The sequence below is a fragment of the Mytilus californianus genome, unplaced genomic scaffold (genome assembly GCF_021869535.1).
Source record: "Mytilus californianus isolate M0D057914Y unplaced genomic scaffold, xbMytCali1.0.p SCAF_2, whole genome shotgun sequence".
Lineage (NCBI taxonomy): Eukaryota > Metazoa > Mollusca > Bivalvia > Mytilida > Mytilidae > Mytilus > Mytilus californianus.
Window position 1 is genome coordinate 106,273,770 of NW_026262668.1, and position 23,878 is coordinate 106,297,647.

General features: G+C 32.9%; 2 protein-coding genes across 7 annotated transcripts in view; one reads left to right on the forward strand and one right to left on the reverse strand.

Moving 5' to 3' along the window:
- The window catches only part of LOC127728532 (E3 ubiquitin-protein ligase TRIM33-like), a 316,221-nt gene that overhangs the window by 188,793 nt on the left and 103,550 nt on the right, over positions 1–23,878 (reverse strand). The window contains exon 2 of one of the 6 annotated variants that reach the window (XM_052235973.1): positions 15,161–15,183. The exons of the other annotated variants lie outside the window; for them this stretch is intronic. The gene's annotated coding sequence lies outside the window, so the exon portion shown is untranslated. Of the gene's footprint in view, positions 1–15,160; positions 15,184–23,878 lie in introns of those variants that run through there. 6 annotated transcript variants of the gene reach the window in all.
- LOC127728545 (protein LSM12-like) lies at positions 6,668–22,593 on the forward strand. Its single transcript, XM_052235994.1, has 5 exons — positions 6,668–6,843; positions 8,447–8,580; positions 13,548–13,657; positions 17,629–17,758; positions 21,240–22,593. Exons 1-5 carry the CDS (start codon positions 6,714–6,716, stop codon positions 21,321–21,323), a joined length of 588 nt encoding a protein of 195 aa, XP_052091954.1. The 5' UTR covers positions 6,668–6,713; the 3' UTR covers positions 21,324–22,593.

Below are 23,878 nucleotides of genomic sequence, written 5' to 3' on the forward strand. Positions count from 1 at the left end.
AACAGTTTCAATAATGTGATTTACAAATTAACGAACCGTTATTGCTTAAAGAGCCATTAGCTGTCAAATTCCTGTTCACCGATTTGACTCAAATTCTCATATTTGATTAACAACATACTAAAACGTATATCCAAATTATAAAAAGTCTAAAATAAACAATCTACAATGCATGGGTTCGTTAAAGGGAAATCACACTATTTATACTAATAATAATAATTCATTGAAATTTTGCATGTAGAAAGATCATACTTATTACGATATTTTAGGCGAAAAAAAATTGGGGTCACCGATGTTGTTTTCGAGATATGACGTCATCAAAATTTAAAGAATCGCGTTATAACGAAATATAGAAATAGCGCTCTAAATTGCTAAAAATAGACAAACTTATTGAAAAACGATGTTTAACTGGAATAACAAAAACAGTCAAATGTAACTTGTACCTTATGAACATTTATTTGTCTCGGTTTCCTTATTTTTGAAGGCCTTTGAACATTTCCCGCCATTTTTAATTGCTGTTTATAATAGATTTTTTTTTAAATAAAAAAAAAATCTACTAATGTTTTTCCCTTCAAACTTCTGCATAAATTGCAGCTTCAGGGAAGATTTTAAAAGCATAAATAAAAAAGGGGGGTCACCGATGTTTTACTGAAATCCACTAAAACGGAAATAATCTTATTATTGAATTTTGGCGGGAACTATAATTAACCTTTTCTGTTTACGTTATAGAACGACGTTGCTGGCAAAACAGCATTTCTTGCAACTTGGGTTGAATTAAACCTTTTCACTACAAAATATAATATCATGTTCGAACATTTTTTAAGGTATTTTGATATTCCTTGATATTTTTATCAATCTATCGAATCGTTAAACATAGATACAATAACAGTTTATTATAAAGAAATTGTCAAAGTTGAAGTCATCTCATTTTTTTAATTGTATTTGTTGTATGAGGAAAACAAATGTTTGCCTCATGCCGTATTATAGAAATAATTTTCGGCTTCCAGATAAAGAATCTTCTACCTCGGAAGACTGAGGGTATCCGGGCTGAAAAGTAACACGTTCCTTTTAGACTGCAGGCAGAATAATTTCGTTACCATAATTTCACTAGCTTGTCCATTCGCACCGGGAAGATAAAACCTGAAATGCCGTGTTAAAAATGCCACAAACTCAGCACGTTAAAAGAAACAAATTTTCGGTAGGAATTTAAAATTGGTTAACATTTCCGTAATTACACAACGCTTCATAATTTATTCGAACTGTGGAAACCAAATTTTTTTCTGAGTTCTATCATCCCACACGCATTTTTCATACATCGTTTCATGTTCATTGTACAGAATATGTTCAATGTTCATCGCCTGTGTATTAAAACTTTATGTATTACGTATATTTTATTACCGTTCCATTAATCGCTCAACTTTGGTATGTTAAGTTTGAATAGCTAATTTACTGATTTCTGTTCACTAATGGAATTAATTAAACAACTTACCTTTAGCACATACTTACAACTTCTCGTCCAATCAAATTGCTTATATTTGCCTTCTCATTTTCATAGTACATACTTTTCCTGTGTACTAAGTAACTACGCATGAATGACCACAAGGGTAAGAGTTCATTGTATCGTAATCAAGATATTTTAAACAAAAATTGCCACTGGCTATTTTTAAATAAAATGCTGTGTTCCAAATTAAATTAAATAGTTTGTAATTAGTTTTCACGTTGACTTTTAAATATCCTGCTATTAAAATCTTTGGATCTAAAAAATGTTTTTGACAATTGCAAAGTTTATCATTTAAATAAAGGGTAATACATATGGTTCTTTATACCTTGATTAGAGTACAACGATATCTTAAAATTATGATAATGTATCATCCATGCAATTACTTTGTATACAAAAAAGTGTGTACTATGAAACCTTGTGAAGGAAAATTAAAGCAACTTGGTGAAGATAATGTGCCACCTATATATATATATATATATATATAAACAAGTCTAAATTGAAAACAACGTTCAAACCTATGATTGCGTTGGATAAAAACCGCAATTTTTATACGTGTGCATGCAAAACAAATTTCTTTGTAGAGGGGTCTAAATACAGCACAAACAACATTTTCCAAAAGACCAAAAAAGTGAAAAAGTATATTTTAACAAAACGCATTTGACTAGCAGGTCGAACAACGGATGTTCTTAAACACTGCTGACTGCCATGGCGATTGCCAAATAAACGGATCACAGATGTAACACAATGGATCTTAATTATATTAATTTAATACCAAACAGAAAACAATAAACTTGCGGAAAGATGGTATATCGCAAACATGAGGTGCAAATATTTGTACACCATATCCGGATTTCGACAATTAATGTCTCTTCAGTGATGTTAGGAATCGAAACGGTATTTGGAAGGCCAAATAATTTACCTCAATTTGGGATTGACTCTTGAATTTTGAAGAGTCGAAATAGGCTGAACGGATCATATAAACCCGAAGGCAAATATAATACAAGCCCAAACGAAAAAATATAAACAAGTCTAAATTGAAAACAACGTTCAAACCTATGATATTATATATATATATATATATATATAAACATATTCTGATAAATCTTTTAGTTTTTACTTTGAAATAATAAAAAAAAGCCACAAAACACAAAACCTATAATCTCTGATCTATTGGTAGTTGCTTTTAATGCCTATCTGCTAGACTATATCTACGGGGACAAACTATCTATATGTTTCAAATTTATAATAGCTTTAGTTTTACTGTGAAATTAAAAAAATGTTTTCAAAACATTTAAAGCTTCCACTGCAATTTAATTATTGCCTGCTTTTGGTCAATTTATTTTGTCATCTTACCATATAAGAAGAACATGTATAGTAAATCACCGCTTTATATCAATATACATACTTACACCAGTAGCTACCATCTTTTCATTCTGGACTGAAGGGCCTTTTGAAATCACATATTTTACAATGATACTAGTGAGTAGATTTACAAAACTTCGTTAATGAGCTCCGTTTTACAAACACCTGTGATACAAGTAGTCAGCCAAAATAAACTATCAATAGACCAATTAAAAGATTACTCGAGTTGTAAATATGTGCTAAATTGGATAGTCTATGAAAAGGTATATACTATGAAATTAAGAGCTCGGGGCAAGCCCCTCGCTCTAAATTCCATAGTATTTACCTTTCCATAGACTAACCTAGACTTAATTTTTGTAATTTTTATATGCCTTCACTGGGGATGATCGAACCCGTCCTTGAAATCTGTTATGTGTGACTGACATCAACATATCGACGAAACATCTCGGCTACCAATTGGTTACAATTTAAATGTCTATTTTATATATATAAATGAACATATGATATACATCGGTACAACGCACACACAGGGCTTTTACCTTTATATATACATATATATAATAGGCAATCGTATAGTATAAGTTGGTAGCCGCGAGGTTAGCATGGTTAAGATCAAAAAGTTAAAGAGTCAAGTTAAAGGTAGGGACTTGTCGGTTTAGGTTCGAATCCCTGTATTCTCTTTGTTGACCCTATTCTTTAGTTTTTCTGTTTTTTCTTATTTTGTATGTAATTGTGAATATTTTTGTAATAATAGTGAGTTTTACCGTGTTTTTTTTTATTATTATTATTGGCTATTTCACATATTTGAAACGAAAATGATTACATTCAATTTGTCCATTTTTGTTTGTAGATATATAGTAAGATTTCATCTGTTTTACTACATAATTTTACAAATGTTTATTCGCAAATTCCTATGCGAGTAAATCGTGGTGTGCCTAGAGTTAGGCTTCTTGCTAGAAATTCCGGTAACATACTTATTATATATTACTTTATATATGCTCTTTGGTCAGGTTGTTGTCTCTTTGACACATTCCCCATTTCCATTCTCAATTTTATTAGAAATAAGTTCGAATATATCTTATTTTGTAAACACAGATAATATTCAGATGCCTGATAATTTAGAGACAGACGTGTTATGTTATATTTGTATTTTTCTAACCAAATAGTTGTGATCTTATATTTAGTAATGCATCGTTGAACATGATACCATGGTTATTTAAACTCACTTACAATACCTTCTAATTAAGAAAAGGCATCAACACAATAGTTTAAGTAATAGATACAATGGATAAGCGTCCGGGCTCATGGTTTCTTTTTCAAGAATCAACGCTTATTCATTGTATCTATATTACATATCTGCCGTTTATAGAACTTTTCAATGAGTAGATTATCCCCGTAGAAGAAGAAGCAAACTTGAAAATTTTTGGTCGTATTTACAAGAAATGTTCTTACGAAATCTGCCATTTTCTCTCTACCAAATTTAGTCACAGCGGAAGCAAACGATTTGAGGCTTGGCAGTCAACGCCTCATTGTGTTTCAAAAACCGGGAAGCTGATATGGATTTGGGACATTACAAGCTAACGGCAAACCGGCGTCGCAAAATATTTTCGTAATTTGAAAATGCAAAAAAGTCGATTTTATATAGGTTTATATTGATTGATTGTTGTTTGCCTAACATCAAGTGACAAAATTTAATGTTGCATGTGTATAGGAAAAGAACAGATTTAATAGATAGGTTCTGCAAAGTAGGTCGAACTGTGAATGAGAGCAGGAATTTAAACTGGGAAAGAAAAGCATGTTAGACAGGGGCAGACATCTTCATGACGAAAAACGGTAAAACAATCTTTCGAAATGACGTTAACGGTAATTTTTGGTGCATGACGACAAAATCAGGGGCGTTTCTAGGATATTTTAAAGAGGGGGCGTAGAATCAAATCTTTTGCCGAGCGGAGCGAGGCGAAAAATATTTTGGACCTTTTTTTTGCTAAAAAACATAAAATAATTGTGAAATGCACTAATGTAACGGTTCCTAACTAGGAGCATGTAAATTTTATAGTTAAAGTGTCAAGGTTTGACATTTTTATGTCGAATTCTCTTCATTAATTGTCTATGGTATATTAAAATGATTGGATGGATCTTAACAGCAGTAAACCAATAACGAGAAATTCCAAATTCTAGGGTATAAGGCGTTACTCAACATTTCAATAGTCCTAGGCCAGAATTTTATGAACGGGAGGCGTAATTACGGTTGCCCTGGTAGAGGGTCCATGTTGTGCTGTTACACCACTGTCCCAGGTTAGGGGAGGGTTGAGCGCTCACAAACATGTTTAACCCCGCCACATTCTTTATGTGCCTGTCCCAAGTCAGGAACCTGTAGTTCAGTGGTTGTCGTTGGTTCATGTCTGTTATATTTGTTTTTCGTTCATTGTTTTGTTAAAATTTAGATCGTTTCTCAATTGAATTGTTTCATATTTTTTATGTCGCGGCCTTTTATGGCCGACTGTACGGTATTGGGTTTTCTCATTGTTGAAGGCCGTACGGTTGCCTAAAATTGATTACATTCACTTCATTTGAACTTTCGTGGATCATGAGTTGTCTCATTGGCAATCATACCACATCTCCTTATTTCTGTAACAAGATATTCATGAATGATCATAAAAGTTACGTTTTTGTCACGAGTCTTATAAAAAATGATTGTGGACATCACCGAGTTTAAGTTTTTGATCATGGCAATATTAACTTTTAACTTTCTACGTGTACATGCTTCATGGATATATTATAGCTGGACGAGCTATGAAGTCTGACACATATAAATCCAGATGCATGTCCGATAGGGAGGAGGGGCACAGTTGAAGTTCCTATAGGAATATGACAAGCCGTCTCGGTTGCCACGTTCGCCAAACGCAATCAAAACTTTGAAGAAAATGTCATGTTGCACATTTCTGACGTCTTGTTTGAATCATAGTTTTTATAACACGGTATAATTTGTCCGTTCCTTAACTATCTTAAACGACAAGTTTGTGTCTATATCGGTAATTCTTATGAAACCGTTGTAAGTTGGGACTAACCATAGTTTTTTAGTTAATAATGAGGACTTTGTATGTAAAGGATAGAGAATTAAAGTGTTTAAAATCATCTATACTTGATACTCTTTTCTATCAGGAACATAGATATACTGTTCCCAGATTCTATGGAATACACGGTTATTTATTTTTATCTCTCTCTATCATTCTCTATTTTTTGTCAAAAATTCGGTGAGGTAGTTCCCTCGTTGCCTCAATCCCGGAAGCCTCTAGATACGCAATACGAATATTATAGTTGAGCCTATTAGGGAGCTACCATTTGATTTTTATGGGGGCTAGGATGAAATTTGAAAAAAATAGGCAGGACAGGAGTTTTGAGTAAAAAAAAAAGGCAGGATGAGACATTTACCAAAACAAAGTCAGGATGACAATTTAGGTAAAAAAGTCAGGATAAACTTTTTAAAAAAAAAGGTAGGACCGAATAGAGTGAAAAATAAAAAGGCAGGACAGAGATTACAACTAAAAAATAATGCAGGACAAAACTTTTCATCCTAGCCCCCCCCCCCCCCCCCCCATAAAAATCAAATGGTAGCTCCCTTATATGGTCCGTTTAATGAACATAATTAAGTAGTTTTCAGCTTGGGCTAAAGTTTGATATCTATTCGCTTCCACCCTTCCGTAATCAGTGGTATTATTTTCTTTTTATCAGACGATATTTTTACCGGATATTTAACCGACATTCGACTAATAATTTAGTCGTTTTTTTCTCTCGGCCAATCAGAATTAAACAAAATATTTACTCCATATTCACTCATCTTGGTGGCAGAAAAATGAAGATTATGGCCCAAGAGGGCGAATACTTCAATATAGGAAGTATTGTGTCGTGTACGACATGTTACAATCAAAAATTGCAAGGGGAAGTTTTAGCTTTCGATGTAGAAAGCAAAATGCTTGCAATCAGTATCCTTCAATAAATGACGAGTTGTTATGGAAATGATATCACTTTTTTCTACGAAATTATGTTTGTTTATAAATCGTCCGTAGGTCATCACAAACATTCCCGTAACCTTTTTAACGTACCTAAACACAATGATCGACGCCATTGTCCAAAACTCATTGTTGTATGCATCAGAATGATATTTAAAGTCTTTTTTATGTTATCCCTTTGAATTACCATGATATAAACAGCCTTTTTTATGTTATTTGAATAGACCTTATCACTATTTAGGAATCTGCGACACTTGAACTAATGATGTCATACAACAATAACTTTTCCTTTTTGGGTGTCAAAAATTTTACGGGAACCTTTGTGGTGTCCAGTTATGGGGGACAAATACTGAAATAGCAATTAGGTGTACATGTATGACCACTGTTCATATTTATTTACTGTTAAACATGCATTTCTTTTTTCAATTCATTGCTCGCTGCTTTAGATCACACAAATATGTATCTATAGTTTGCGACAGGTGTCTGAAGTGGTATCACCAAAAATGTGTTGGCTTCAAAATGCTACCTAAGGTTACATACTGAATGTGCAGGAAGTGCCACCAAATGAATAAAACAAATTGAAAAAATTTTCTATTCATATATATTTGTTAAAATATGTAAAACAACATATATGGGGCAATGTGACGAAGACTACAAAGTATCAAGATGCTACACACAAAAAATACACAATTTGAAAAATTTATGTTTTGTACATATTTTAAGAGAGGCGAAAGATACCAAAGGGACATTCACACTCACAAGATAAAAATAAACTGACAACACCATGGCTAAAAAAGAAAAAGACCAACAGACAAACAACACATGAACAACAGTACTTAAAACTCAACATAGAAAACTAAAGACTGAGCAACACCAACCCCACCAAAAACTCAGGGTGATCTGAAGTGCTCATGTTAGTACAAACCCGGTGATAAGGAAAGGGGGACGGGATTGTAGTAACGACTATTTGAACATACCTGCTATCATCTGTGAAACGAATATTCCATAACAGTCAACCAACTTGTGCTGGCGTCCGTAAAATTTATGAAGGGATGACTTGAAACTCTTGGTTTAATAGCTTCCTTGTGAGCAGCAACTCTCTATCGAGGAAATGCAATCCCTGGAATATCGAATCATTTTGAAAGTTAAACAGTTTATTACTTAACATATATATTGCATATTACACTAGGCATTATGCATGAAAGAATCTATCGTACATGTGCTTTTCTATGATCATGATGAGGGAAGATAAGTACATATAACTAACTGTGTTACCCTTTTCAATAATTTGTTGTTGTTTATATATATATTAATGACTTGCTACTACAAGAAATTAGAGTGAACTGCCACTTTCAGTTTGTTTACATTGGCATATGTCCGATGATAAATACATTTTTTTTTTAAAACTGTTAAAAAGTCACCATCTGTCACCAAGAAATCATCATGGCTTGCCACTGTGACATGTTGTGGAAAGAATATTAAATTTCCAACATACAATAAATGATACAATAGATGAAAATCCTACATGATAACCCACTATTATTTCTAGTATATATACTCCTTAACTGTTTGCTAGAATCATCTTCTGCCAGTGGTAAACACAATGTCCATGATGTTCGCATGGTAAATCTGAATTATTGTAGTGAAGTAAAAGTTGTAAAAGAATCTGATGACCCTCCACCTGCACTGTCTAACTTGAATTTACAGAAGGTATTTAGCAAGAAATCTGTATATACAACACTGTACCATATATATTGTCTGTAGTCATGATAGTAGGGTAAACAAATGCATATATAAACTCCAGCGTAAAAAATTGAAAACTTAACTGAAATAATTTCAGCTATTTTATACTCAGCAAAATTTCACTCAGCACATTTAATAAAGAAATATTTTTTGTGTACTTGCTATTTGTAAGTTTAGCCTCAGTCATCAGCGATCGCGAAGATAAACAGGTTGGGAACAATCCCCCAAATGAGGGACTGTCTCTCTGGCAAGAGGTTATGTTAATTTTGTTGAAGAAAAGAAAAGAGAAAAACTTAGGTGTTTTAACTTAAAAGGGGAAAAAATCGTTATGTTCGGACCAACATTTCTAAAAGAAGGTCCCATTATTTTTAATAAAGAAGATATAAGTCCAGAAATATTACAAAATTCTTGGACATGTTTTGACCATATAACACCAAATAGATGTATAGTTCTTTGGGAAAATTTTCTGTAAATAAAATAAATATGTGCTCATTTGTATCTCGTTAAATGTACCCTCATAAACATGAGAGATAGTCATTAAATTGAGAGGTTACCCCTCATTTGATAAATATGAACAGGACTTTAAATGGCTAATCGTCACAGAAGGAGGATATTACTGCTCTGTGTTCCAAAAATACAGCACTAAAGCGAGGAACGAGACAGAAACTTGGATCGATAAGCTAGTTGCATATATGCAGGAGGAGGTAGTCCTACAAAAGCCATATCTGCTATCCAAGATCTGCAAAACTAATTTGTCAAATGAATGGCTAGCAGTGATAGCAGAGGAACAGTTCAATTTTATTAAATGTGAATACAATACTAATTCTTCTTTTTGTGACCCTCTCTAACAGTAAAAAAACCCGGTTGGAAATGTATAAACAAAAAAAAACCACCCGGTTGCAAGTTATTTTTTCAAAACACTTACCTTAGTGAAAAATGGAGAACACTGCTCAGAAAAAAGTTTCAGGCAGAAAATTATTTCCTCAGTATAATGCCATGGATATCATGAATGGATTGCACCACATAAACAGATATAAAATTAAAAAAAATTGAGAGTGGACATATTCAATCCCTTCAACATATCGTCATAAACATAGTTATTTTAGCAATAAAGTGAAGTGGCCAAATACATTTATTATAGGGATTAAGAAGAAAATGTGATTTTCATACGACCGCAAAATATATTGGTATGACTTTGTTGTCGTTGTCCGCAGACACATTGGTTTTCGCACTCTAACTTTAGTTTAAGTGAATAGATCTCTATGAAATTTTACCATAAGGTTCAATATTACAAAAGGAAGGTTTGGGATTGATTTTGGGGGTTATGGTACCAACAGTTAAGGAATTAGAAGCCAAAAAGGGGCCAAAAATAAGCACTTTTGTAACTTCCAGACAAAACTTGTGTGTTTGTGTATGGATCTCTCTGACATTGTACCACAAGGTTCAATATTACAAAGGGAATGCTGGGATTAATTTTGGGGGTAATTGCCTCAAAATTTTAGGAATTAGGGGCCAAAAAAGGACCAAAAAACAAGCATTTTTCTAGTTTCATGACAATAACTTGTGTGTAAGTCTATGGATCTATCTGAAATTGTACTACAAGGTTCCATATAACAAAGGGAAAGCTGGAATTGAGTTTGGGGGTAATTGCCCTAAATGTTCAGGAATAAGGGACAGAAAAGGGGCCGAAAATAAGCATTTTTCTAGTTTCCAGACAATAACTTGTGTTCAAGTGTATGGATCTCTCTGAAATTGTACTGCAAGGTACCATACCACAAAGGGAAGGCTGGGATTGATTTTGGGGGTAATTGCTTCAAAATTTTAGGAATAAGGGGCCAAAAAGGGGCAAAAAACAAGCATTTTTCTAGTTTCAGGACAATAACTTGTGTGTAAGTGTATGGATCTTTATGAAATTGTACTGCAAGGTTCCATATCACAAAGGGAAAGCTGGGTATGAGTTTGGGGGTAATTGCCCTAAATGTTAATGAATTTGGGGCCAAAAATCAAGCATTTTTATACGACCGCAAAAATTTTTTTTGGATCGTATAATGGTATGATGTCGTCGTCGTCTGCGTCGTCATCCAAAGACACATTGGTTTCAGGACAATAACTTTACTTTAAGTGAATGGATCTCTATGAAATGTTTTAAAAAGGTTCAATACCACAAAAGGAAGGTTGGGATTGATTTTGGGGATGATGGTCCCAACCGTTTAGGAAAAAAGGGGCCCAAAACAAGCATTTTTCTAGTTTCAGGATAATAACTTGTGTATAAGTATAAGTATTTCGATTGCTCTGAAATTGTACCACAATGTTTACTACCACAAGTAGAAGGTTGGGATTCATTTTAGGGGTTATGGGGCCAACAGTTTAGGAAAAAGGGTCCAAAAACAAGCAGTTTTATAGTTTCCAGACAATAACTTGTGTGTAAGTGTATGGATCTCTCTGACATTGTATCACAAGGTTCCATATAACAAAAAAGAAGGCTGGGATTGAGTTTGGGTTAATTGTCCCAAACATGTAGAAATGAGGGGCCAAAAACAAGCATTTTTGTCGAGCCTTCGACTTTAGTCGAAAAAGCGAGACATAGCGATCCTACATTCCATCAGCATCGCCGTCGTTGTTGTCATCGGCGGCGTCCACAAATATTCACTCTGTGGTTAAAGTTTTTGAAATTTTAATAACTTTCTTAAACTATCCTGGATTTCTACCAAACTTGGACAGAAACTTGTTTATGATCATAAGATAGTATCCAGAAGTAAATTTTGTAAAAATAAAATTCCATTTTTTCCGTATTTTACTTATAAATGGACTTAGTTTTTCTGCCGTGAAATATTACATTCACTCTGTGGTTAAAGTTTTTAAAATTTTAATAACTTTCTTAAACTATCCTGGGTTTGTACCAAACTTGGACAGAAGCTTGTTTATGATCATAAGATAGTATCCAGAAGTAAATTTTGTAAAAAAATAAATCCATTTTTTCCTTATTTTATTTTTAAATGGACTTAGATTTTCTGCCAGGAAACAACACATTCACTCTGTGGTTAAAGTTTTTAACATTTTAATAACTTTCTTATACTATTTTGGATTTGTACCAAACTTGGACAGAAGCTTGTTTATGACCAAAAGCTAGTATCTAGAAGGAAATTTTGTAAAAAAATAAATCCATTTTTTCTGTATTTTACTTTTAAATGGACTTGGATTTTCTGCCAGGAAACAACACATTCACTCTGTGGTTAAAGTTTTTAAAATTTTAATAACTTTCTTATTCTATTTTGGATTTGTACCAAACTTGGACAGAAGCTTGTTTATGATCAAATGCTAGTATCTAGAAGGAAATTTTGTTTTCTTCCAGTTAACATTACCAGTGATTACATTCAGTCTGCAGTTAAAGTTTTTAAACATTTATTAGATTCATAAACTATCCTGGATTTTTACCAAACTTGGACAGAAGCTTCTTACAATCAAAAGATAGTATCAAGTGGAATATTTGTATTGATTTACTTCTTCAATTTTGTTGAGCCTGCGATTAACAGAAAAAGTAGGCGAGACACTGGGTTCCGCGGAACCCTTACGAATTTTTCTAGTTTCCAGACAATAACTTGTGTGTAAGTGTATGGATCTCTCTGAAATTGTACTATAAGGTTCCATTCTACAAAGGAAAGGCTGGGATTGAGTTTTGGGGTTATTGTTCCAAGGGGGATTTTTTTCCCAATTTTTTTAAAGGGATTCATATTTTTTTTACAAAATTTTTAAAATTTCAAATTTTGAAAAGTTTCAAGAAGAAATCTTCAATTGCACAGTATTGCGCAATGGATTTATAAGATCTTTGACCACATTTATTTTGTGTCACAAACCTATATTATGTCAAAAATTTGATCACAATCCAAATTCAGACAGTATCAAGCTTGAATATTGTGTCCAAATTTGCCCCAACTGTTCAGGGTTTGACCTCTGCGGTGGTATCAGGCTGCGCTCAGCGTTTTATTGTAGTTTCCAGACAGTAACTTGTATTCAAGTGCATGAATCTCTCTGAAATTGTATAGCAAAGGTACCATACCACAAAGGGAAGGCTGGGATTGAGTTTTTGGGTGATGAATCATTAGGGGCTCAAAAAATTTTGGGTGGGGGTATTTTTTTTGTTTTTTTTTCTTTAAAATTTACCATTTTAAATTGGTTATTTCTGATTTATATATAGAAGCAAATAATAATGATATGGTTTGAATAGGTAAATTAAAATTTTTTAAGTTCTTAGACCACATTCATTCTGTGTCAGACACCTATGCTGTGTCAAATATTTAATCACAATCCAAATTCAGTGCTGTATAAAGCTTTAATGTTGTGTCCATACTTGCCCCAACTGTTCAGGGTTCGACCTCTGAGGTCGTATCAAGCTGCGCCCAGCAAAAGTCTGCATACAAGCCTATAGAAAATTTGTACTTTGTTTCACCTGTACCATAGAAAACCATCAAAATTGGTATACAATTAGTAGTAAAGGCAGTCACATTCCAGAAAATTTTTGTGCCACAGTAGACAAACACAAGTACATTTCACCAAACATTCTTCGACAGTAAGAGACATTCATACAAGATGACAAGTCAGTTCTAAAAGACGAGCCCTCGCAATGTAAGATTTTAGATTTGGCATGTGATGTTGAAATCACTGAAGGTTCCTCTTTATATAACTTAAACCTTTTGTTATAGATTCTTAACTTCATCATACTGACATTTGAATGTTTGTTAACAAAACAAAATATGTGTACTGTCTTGATCTAGTTACTGTGGACACTCTTGGCTTTGCACGAGTTTAAATTGTTACAGCCATTGCAGGGACCTTTTTTTCTCTCTCACACTGGCACATGTACATGTAAGCTGACATTTTTAAATTTGTGTTAAATTAAAAAACTTTGTTTATATTTATTATACTTATATTTTCAGTTGAATAACAGATTAAATGCAAGTAAAGAAGAGAAACGGAAACGCATTAACTACATTGGTATTGGTGTTTCTGATGAAGCACAAAAAGTGTTTAACGCTATTGTTAAAACGTAAGTCATTTACATCAATTTGAATTTTTGGTTTAATTTGCCTCATCAAAGAAGGAAACTAAAGGAATACCCCAGGCTTTAAGGAGAATGTTTGTGTACAGGTTAAAAAAAAACCTGACAATAGTACAGCAGTATATAATGTGGTGTGCATGATTATAAAGTTTTAGGATTTACTATTATATTTTGGTGATGACGAAATGAACACGATTGCTATTGTTAATAGACTAAAAAAGTAACTTTAACAGAATTTATTTTGATTGGAAATCACTACAGTATTATTTGAAGCAGGAATCAAAAATACAGAAGTGTTCAATACCAGAAAAGGAAGGTTGGGATTGATTTTGGGGATGATGGTCCCAACTGTTTAGGAATTAGGGGCCCGAAAGGGGCCCTAAACAAGCATTTTTCTAGTTTCAGGATAATAAATTGTGTATAAGTATTTCGATTGATCTGAAATTGTACTTCAATGTTTAATACCACAAGTAGAAGGTTGGGATTCATTTTAGGGGTTATGGGGCCAACAGTTTAGGAATTAAGGGCCAAAAAGGGGCCAAAAACAAGCATTTTTCTAGTTTCCAGATAATAACTTGTGTGTAAGAAGTGTATGGATCTCTCTGACATTGTACCACAAGGTTCCATATAATAAAGGGAAGGCTTTGATTGAGTTTGGGGTTAATTGCCCCAAACATGTAGGAATTAGGGGCCAAAAACAAGCATTTTTATTGCGGTCGTATATTGGTATGGCATTGTCGTCGTCGTCGTCCGAAGACACATTGGTTTTCGCACTCTAACTTTAGTTTAAGTGAATGGATCTCTATGAAATTTTATCATAAGGTTCAATACCACAAAAAGAAGGTGGGGATTGATTTTGGGGGTTATGGTACCAACAGTTAAGGAATTAGGGGCCAAAAATAAGCATTTTTGTAACTTCCAGACAATAACTTGTGTTGAAGTGTATGGATCTCTCTGAAATTGTACTGCAAGGTACCATACCACAAAGGGAAGGCTGGGATTGATTATGGGGGTAATTGCCTCAAAATTTTAGGAATTAGGGGCCATCAAGGGGCAAAAAAAACAAGCATTTTTCTAGTTTCAGGACAATAACTTGTGTGTAAGTGTATGGATCTTTATGAAATTGTACTACAAGGTTCCATATCACAAAGGCAAAGCTGGGTTTGAGTTTGGGGGTAATTGCCCTAAACGTTTAGGAATTTGGGGGCAAAAAAACAAGCATTTTTCTAGTTTCCAGACAATAGCTTGTGTTCAAGTGTATGGATCTCTCTGAAATTGTACTGCAAGGTACCATACCACAAAGGGAGGGCTGGGATTGAGTTTGGGGGTGATGAATCATAAGGGGATTCAAAAAAATTGGGGGGGGGGGGGGGCAATTTTTTTATCTTTAAAATTTTCCATTTTAAATTGGTTATTTCTTCTTTATATATAAAAGCAAATAATAATGATATGGTTTGAATAGGTAAATTAAAAATTTTTAAGTTCTTAGACCACATTCATTCTGTGTCAGAAACCTATGCTGTGTCAAATATTTAATTACAATCCAAATTCAGTGCTGTATCAAGCTTGAATGTTGTGTCCATACTTGCCCCAACTGTTCAGGGTTCGAACTCTGCGGTCGTATCAAGCTGCGCCCCAGCGGAGCATTTTATTCTAGTTTCCAGACAATAACTTGTGTTTAAGTGTATGGATCTCTCTGAAATTGTACTACAATGTTCCATACTACAAAGGAAAGGCTGGGATTGAGTTTTGGGGTTATTGCTCCTAGGAGGGTTTCAAAAAGTTGGGGGGGATTTTTTTTCCAATTTTTTTAAGGGATTCATATTCTTTTTTCAAAATTTTTCAAATGTTTCAAGAAGAAATCTTCAATTGCACAGTATTGCACAATAGATTTGTAAGATCTTTGACCACATTTATTTTGTGTCAGAAACCTATATTATGTCAAAAATTTGATCACAATCCAAATTCAGACAGTATCAAGCTTGAATATTGTGTCCAAATTTGCCCAAACTGTTCAGGGTTCAACCTCTGTGGTCGTATCAGGCTACGCTCAGCGAAGCATTTTATTGCAGTATGCAACAGTGTTCTTAGCTAGCACAAAGTAGAGTGGCACAGTACCCCTCTGTCCTTTCTGTGCACCCCTCTGCTTGTTAAGTCATGTCCTATGCATTTCAGTTGAATGAAGGAAAATTAATACTTTTGAATACAAAAAAATCTTCTTAAGGATGTTCGCATTTCTATTTCAAAATATCAAGCTTTTTAAAAGACTGTTATAAATTGATTGTTTATAACTATCAGAACTATAAAAGTAGAAAAAAAATGACAGTTCCCTTTTGTCCTACTTTTGTGCCCACAACTGCTACTGAATCACTTGACAATTTTTTTACAGATTATTCATAAAACAGATTAGGCCATAAAAAAGAATATGTTTGTTTGCCCTAACCCTACCTACCCAGAAAATAGCTGCCTACTCAAAATTTTTTATTGTCCTGATGTGAAAATTTTTTTTTTAATCAGATAGGCATGAAGACTAAAAAACATCTGACATTTCAATTTCTCTTTGCCAAAAAAAGAAAAGAAAATGCCTACCCACTGTCTCTACCTCTGGGTAGGGTTTGTGCAAACCAAATTTTTTTTTAAGTGTGGCCTTATTCATAAAATGATGTACTTTTGCACCTCCAATTTCTTCACTTCATCTGAATTATTTTTGGGGTTTACTTTGGTATGACACAGACTTTGTCTTATCCGCACACTACATACACATAGTGACATTAGTATCTGCTTCTACTCTATTCATTTAATGAAACTCTCTCAGAATCCTCACCATATAATTCTATTGTGCACCTTTTATTTGGGGGTTTCCCCTTCCGTTTCCTGAACCTCTTATTTTTATTTATTTGAACTTAAATATATAATGCCATTGTATATGTGCATCTCTTAAATGAAATTTTATAACATTCATTGTTCTTCAGTCTATTGCTACCTGAGGCAAACATGTCGATACTAGATGAGCAATACAGGTTTCAGTTGAGCCTTTGTTCTTTATTCCTGCGATAAATATCTTTGAAACATGCATATTTATGCCCCCTCCGTTATGGTGTAACGGAGTGAGCATTAAGTTTTATCCTTGTCCGTCTGTACGTACATACGTACGAACAAACGTACGTCCCAAAATTGGTTTCCGTTCTCTAACTTTAGTTTGCCTCAACCAAATGTTATGAAACTTAAACACAATGCTAATTACCACAAAACACAAATCAAGTTTGAATTTTGGTGGCGTCACTTTTATTGTTCTAGAGTTATGCCCCTTTACAAATGGAAAAATTGCTGAATTTTTCATTTCCGTTCTCTAACATTAGTTTGCCTCAACCAAATGTTATGAAACTTATGCACTATGCTTATTACCACAAAGCAGAGATCAAGTTGTAATTTTGGTGGCGTCACTTTTACCATCCTAGAGTTATGCCCCTTTACAAATGGAAAAATTGATGAATTTTTCATTTCCGTTCTCTTACTTTAGTTTACCTCAACCCAATGTTATGAAACTTATACGCAATGCTTATTACCACAAAACAGAGATCAAGTTTCAATTTTGGTGGCGTCACTTTTACCATTCTAGAGTTATGCCCCTTTACAAATGGAAAAATTGCTTAATTTTTCGTTTCCGTTCTCTTACTTTAGTTTACCTCAACCAAATGTTATGAAACTTATGCACAATGCTTATTACCACAAAACACAGATCAAGTTTGAATTTTGGTGGGGTCCTTATCGTTCTAGAGTTATGCCCCTTTGCAAATGAAAAATTCCTCAAATATTTGTTTCTGTTCTCTAGCTTTAGTTTGCCTCAACCAAATGTTATTAAACTTATGCACAATGCTTATTACCACAAAACTCAGATCAAGTACAAATTTGGGTTGCGTCACTTTTACAGTTCTTTTTAAATGTTACAAATATTGCAGGTTGACAGAGTCCAGATGGGAAGGTAAAAATATAATTGTGATGGAAGAAGTGACTATACGACCTCCTTATGGTGTAGATGATTGCCAAGGAAAACAAGGAAGTCAAGTACTCAATCATGTTAGAAAAATAGTAAGTCATTTATCAAAGAAAATTTGTTTATTTCTGATTCTGTTATAAAAAAATTGTGTGGTCCTAGTCCAAACAAAATTTGTCTTAAACTAGCATCATTAGTTGAATCTCAGGATACCTTAATCCTTAGATTTATGCTGAGGATACCTAAAGCCTAAATTTGTATTATTGTTTGTTTATGTTTCCATGTTTTAACGACTTTCATGATGTATGATGATTATGTTAATAGGTCACAGTTAAAATTCTTTCAATGACATCATTCACACCCATTGACATCAAAATGACATTGCCCAATGAACAAGAATTTGGTAATGCAAACAACAAATAATTTATTGTCGAGCCTTCGACTTTAGTCGAAAAAGCGAGACATAGTGATCCTACATTCCACCGGCATCGCCGTCGGCGGCGTCCACAAATATTCACTCTGTGGTTAAAGTTTTTGAAATTTTAATAACTTTCTTAAACTATCCTGGATTTCTACCAAACTTGGACAGAAGCTTGTTTATGATCATAAGATAGTATCCAGAAGTAAATTTTGTAAAAATAAAATTCCATTTTTTTCGTATTTTTCTTATAAATGGACTTAGTTTTTCTGCCGGGAAATATTACATTCACTCTGTGGTTAAAGTTTTTAAAATTTTAATAACTTTCTTAAACTATCCTGGGTTTCTACCAAATTTGGACAGAAGCTTGTTTATGATCATAAAATAGTATCCAGAAGTAAATTTTGTAAAAAAAAAAATCCATTTTTTCCTTATTTTACTTTTAAATGGACTTAGATTTTCTGTCAGGAAACAACACATTCACTCTGTGGTTAAAGTTTTTAACATTTTAATAACTTTCTTATACTATTTTGGATTTGTACCAAACTTGGACAGAAGCTTGTTTATGGTCAAAAGCTAGTATCTAGAAGGAAATTTTGTAAAAAAATAAATCCATTTTTTCCGTATTTTACTTTTAAATGGACTTAGATTTTCTGCCAGGAAACAACACATTCACTCTGTGGTTAAAGTTTTTAAAATTTTAATAACTTTCTTATACTATTTTGGATTTGTACCAGACTTGGACAGAAGCTTGTTTATAATCAAATGCTAGTATCTAGAAGGAAATTTTGTTTTCTTCCAGTTAACATTACCATTGATTACATTCAGTCTGCAGTTAAAGATTTTAAACATTTATTAGATTCATAAACTATCCTGGATTTTTACCAGACTTGGACAGAAGCTTCTTACAATCAAAAGATAGTATCAAGAGGAATATTTTTATTGATTTACTTCCTCATTTTTGTTGAGCCTGCGATTAACAGAAAAAGTAGGCGAGACACTGGGTTCCGTGGAACCCTTACAAATTTTTAATCTTTATTTACCAAAGTCATAACAACTATAGGCATACAACATATAAACAATGCAAAGTATACATAGATAGCAAAAGGTAGTGTGAAACATATTACAACATGTTAGATCTTAATTTTTGTGCACGAAATATAAATTTACCCAAATTACATAATTCTCTATGATTATTAGAACTCATTAATTGTATATATTTATACATAGAAGGTTTTCTCCAATAATAAGGTTTGATAAAATAAGATCTAAGACCTTGATAAGTGGGACATTTTAAAATGAAATGCATCTCATCTTCAATGTCATTTTTACAAAAACTACAGAGTCTATTTCTTCTTGGAATTGCAGAATAGCGTCCACATTCTATAGCTAAATCATGACTACTATATTTATAACTTGAACATTTAACTAAATTATTCAATTGGCTGTCAAAATCTTGCTTCAAACAATCAAACAGGCGTTGTTTAATTATCAAGTAAAAAGTACTGGACAGCTTACTATCAAAAAATAAACCTTGATTATACCAAATATCACCTAAACCTGTACTAAGCAACTCAGTTTTAATAAAATACAACCAATTTGTCTTATTATTTGGACATTTTCGTAAATCATCATATAAAAAACAGTAACAGTTTGAGGTACATATCAGCTTAAACCAGTATTTAAAAATTCTACATTTTCTGGTGTGCAATAATAGCAATCTACCTAGCTCAAAGTACACCATGACATTACTAGTAGAGCTTTTCACTTTCATAATATTTTTACAATAGCCCAGATGTATCCTCTCTATAGCTGGTGCCTAAGAGCACCCCAAATTTCACAACCATAACAAAGTACACTGTTAATATAAGTACCAAAAAGTGAAAGTAAAGTAACAAAATTCAAATAAATATCTTTTATATTTCTCCTTAAGGCAAAAACAGCTTTTCTACCCTGTTCTGATAGTTTCTGCTGTAACAGATTATATTTACCATTAAAATTTAACAAAATTCCAAGATAACTGAACTTATCTACAAATTCTATTTCCTGGTTATTATAATTATTATAATTAGACCTACATGTATATTGATTTCATTTGTATAATTACTTACTGGATTAATGATTTAAGATAATGGACTTCCAACAAATTTGTACCATTGTTTGTTTATGCTTCCATGTTTTCAAGACTTTCACATTATTGCATTTTCCCAAACGATGCTAATGTTCTTACGTCACAGTTAGAGTTTATCTTTCAATGACATCATTTACACTGATTGACATCGGGTAACTCATTCATAAAAAGCATAGTGAGAGTATGATTGGAACAGCCAAAACAAATCATGTTGTTGCCAATCAGCTGACATACAATGTATTCATATTTTACCATGGGTGTGTACTTTAAGTGTTTGGAGAAAGCCATATTAGGATGATTAACATGAATCCATATGATTTAATTTGCAGATGTACATGTATCTTAATTAGACAGTTTGACCATGATTTAAATTTATGGTTCATTTCCTTTGATAAACTTTCTAAATTATGTTCAGTTCTAAAACAGTTTTCCAACTTTGCATTTTCCTAGAATGCAGGGCCTACTTTTTTGTCATGCTTAGGAGGAATATTGTAGAATATCAGAAAAATAGATGCTAATAAGTAAAATGGCAATGGCAGCATTAGCTCTGTGTATAAAGCTGAATATTATAAAAGAAAAAAGGTTACAGATGCTCAATGGTCTGAAGTTAAATGTCCTTTGTCCCTTACCTTTTTCATATTTTAATGACCATTTTAAAAAAAAGTATAGTTTTTTTCACGTTACTTTAGCTGGGCTAGGTGAACTATTGCCATCTCGTGGTGTCTGTTGACATAATTATTTTTCTTTTAATCCTCTCCTCTGAAACCATTGAACCAATTTCAACCAAACTTGAATTATTCTTAGGATATCTGAACTAATTACTATAGACTTTGTGTTTTTTTTTTGTCCCAGCCAACTTACCAACACGGTTGCAAAGACAAAAAATTTAGCATTAGGGTAAAAATTTAATGCAATTAATTTAATCTTGAAAAGTATAATAGATACAAGAGAATCTGACTAAGAAATATGATCAGATGATTTAGGGTAAAGCCTTATCACTAAGCCTGATGTTGATTTCTATTTACAGATACAAAAGCATGTAGCTGACGAAGCTCAGAGAGATCAAAGAAAATCTATGTCGCCATCCACAGTTACCAGTCTCAAATCATGAACAAAGGGAAATGACTTTCGTTAAATTGACTCATTTGTAATGAACAAGGTTTTGATAATTTGAAACATAACATTTATCAGCATTTTTTATAAAAACCTTGTTTATAACAAAAAATCACAAATAAAAGTGGAATTGCCTTAATTTATATATGAGGATAAAATATTTAAACCAATGAAACAAAGCAATTATTTTTATTTGAATGATGATTATTACTTTGACAACAAAAAAAATTGGTTTTAACACATTTATGGAACATCTTTGTTTATGCAATTTAAAGATTTGTAAAATTTAATATTGTTCTAATACAATGCTAAAAGAGTTCAATTTTACATTGTTGTAATACTTCAATGTTTATTAGAAATAAGATCATTTTTAGAGGAGAAAAATTGAAAACAGTTTTAAGTTTTATAGGAATTTTCCCTCCAAAAGATTTTTTCAGAAAAGTATTGTTAACTGAAGTGTTTCTAAGTTACTGTGACTCTGTGTACACTTTCAAACAGGTAAAACCTGTGGGAGTACTTGTTTCAGTCTAAAAGATCTGACAGAAAATAACAGGACCTTTTTCTCGAAACAAGTATGACAAAATCTTCAGTCTTCATGCTAAAACTGCTCAGGCATTATCCTTTTAAAGTTGAATGAATTTAAACCAATGAAATTTACCTATCAGACTATCTCACTTCAACCCACACTTGATCTTAGAAATGCTTTTCTTGAAATTTGACTAAAATAAAGAATACAAGCTTTTCGTAAGATATTATAAGTCATTTAATGATTTTAAATAATATTGATACAAACTTTTGTTAATCTTAGAAAAAAAATTAAGGCTTAGAGCTTATTTTCTGGGGTAAACAGATCTTGCATCCGCTATAAATTATTTTCATGATAAGAAACATATGTATGTAAAAATATGTTGAAAATGTTTATTTCATGACTTTGAGATATTATTTAGTTAGGAGTTCAGAGTAGATATTTCAATGACTTTTGGGTTAATGATAAAAGTTTCTATTTTGAACCAATCTTAAATCATGTTTTTTAAATGATTTAACAGCTGATTGTAATTAATTGGGAATTTATTCCTCAAAATTAAGAATAAATCTGGATCAAAGGCTTTTATCTTAAAAAAAAAATAAATCACATACAACTAAATCTTAAATCATATTGATGCAGTTTTATATTTATCAATATAAGTTGTGAGAGTAATTTGAAATGCAACATATTTTGGAATTAGTTTACCCTAAAAACAAAAAAAAAGGATGCTAGGAAAGACAAACGTTCAATAAGATAAATGGAAATAAACATTATTTGAAAGGAACAAGCTCTATTGATGATGTCCTTTCAGAGAGTTTCTGGAAGGTCTTCAACAATGAATAAAAGAGCTTACATCAACCAGAAAGGTTAAGCATGTTCTTAGATTGACTCTAGGCAGTATTCTTTGCTAACCATTGATAAAGTTCTGTTACATGGGGGTTATGTCATATGGACAAGTATCTCTTTATTATACGACCGCAAAAAATTTTTTGTGGTCGTATATTGGTATGACGTTGGCGTCGTCGTCGTCGTCGTCCGAAGACACATTGGTTTTCGCACTCTAACTTTAGTTTAAGTGAATGGATCTCTATGAAATTTTACCACAAGGTTCAATACCACAAAAGGAAGGTGGGGATTGATTTTGGGGGTTATGGTACCAACAGTAAAGGAATTAGGGGCCAAAAATAAGCATTTTTGTAACTTCCAGACATAACTTGTGTGTTAGTGTATGGATCTCTCTGACATTGTACCACAAGGTTCCATATCACAAAAGGAATGCTGGTATTGATTTTGGGTGTAATTGCCTCAAAATTTTAGGAATTAGGGGCCAAAAAAGGGGCAAAAAACAAGCATTTTTCTAGTTTCATGACAATAACTTGTGTGTAAGTGTATGGATCTTTCTGAAATTGTACTACAAGGTTCCATATCACAAAGGGAAAGTTGGAATTGAGTTTGGGGGTCATTGCCGAAACGTTAAGGAATTGGGGGCCAAAAAGGGGCCAAAAATAAGCATTTTTCTAGTTTCCAGACAATACCTTGTGTTCAAGTGTATGGATCTCTCTGAAATTGTACTGCAAGGTACCATACCACAAAGGGAAGGCTGGGATTGATGATGGGGGTAATTGCCTCAATATTTTATAAATTAGGGGCCAAAAAGGGGCAAAAAACAAGCATTTTTCTAGTTTCAGGACAATAACTTGTGTGTAAGTGTATGGATCTTTCTGAAATTGTACTACAAGGTTCCATATCACAAAGGGAAAGCTTGGTTTGAGTTTGGGGGTAATTGCCCTAAATGTTTAGGAATTTGGGGCCAAAAACGGGCCAGAAAAACATATTTTTCTAGTTTCCAGACAATAACTTGTGTTCAAGTGTATGGATCTCTCTGAAATTGTACTGCAAGGTACCATACCACAAAGGGAAGGCTGGGATTAAGTTTGGGGGTTATGAATCACAAGGGGGTTCAAAAAATTTGGGGGGGCGGGGGATTTTTTTTTTTTTTTTCATTTTTTTTTTCTTTTAAAATTTTC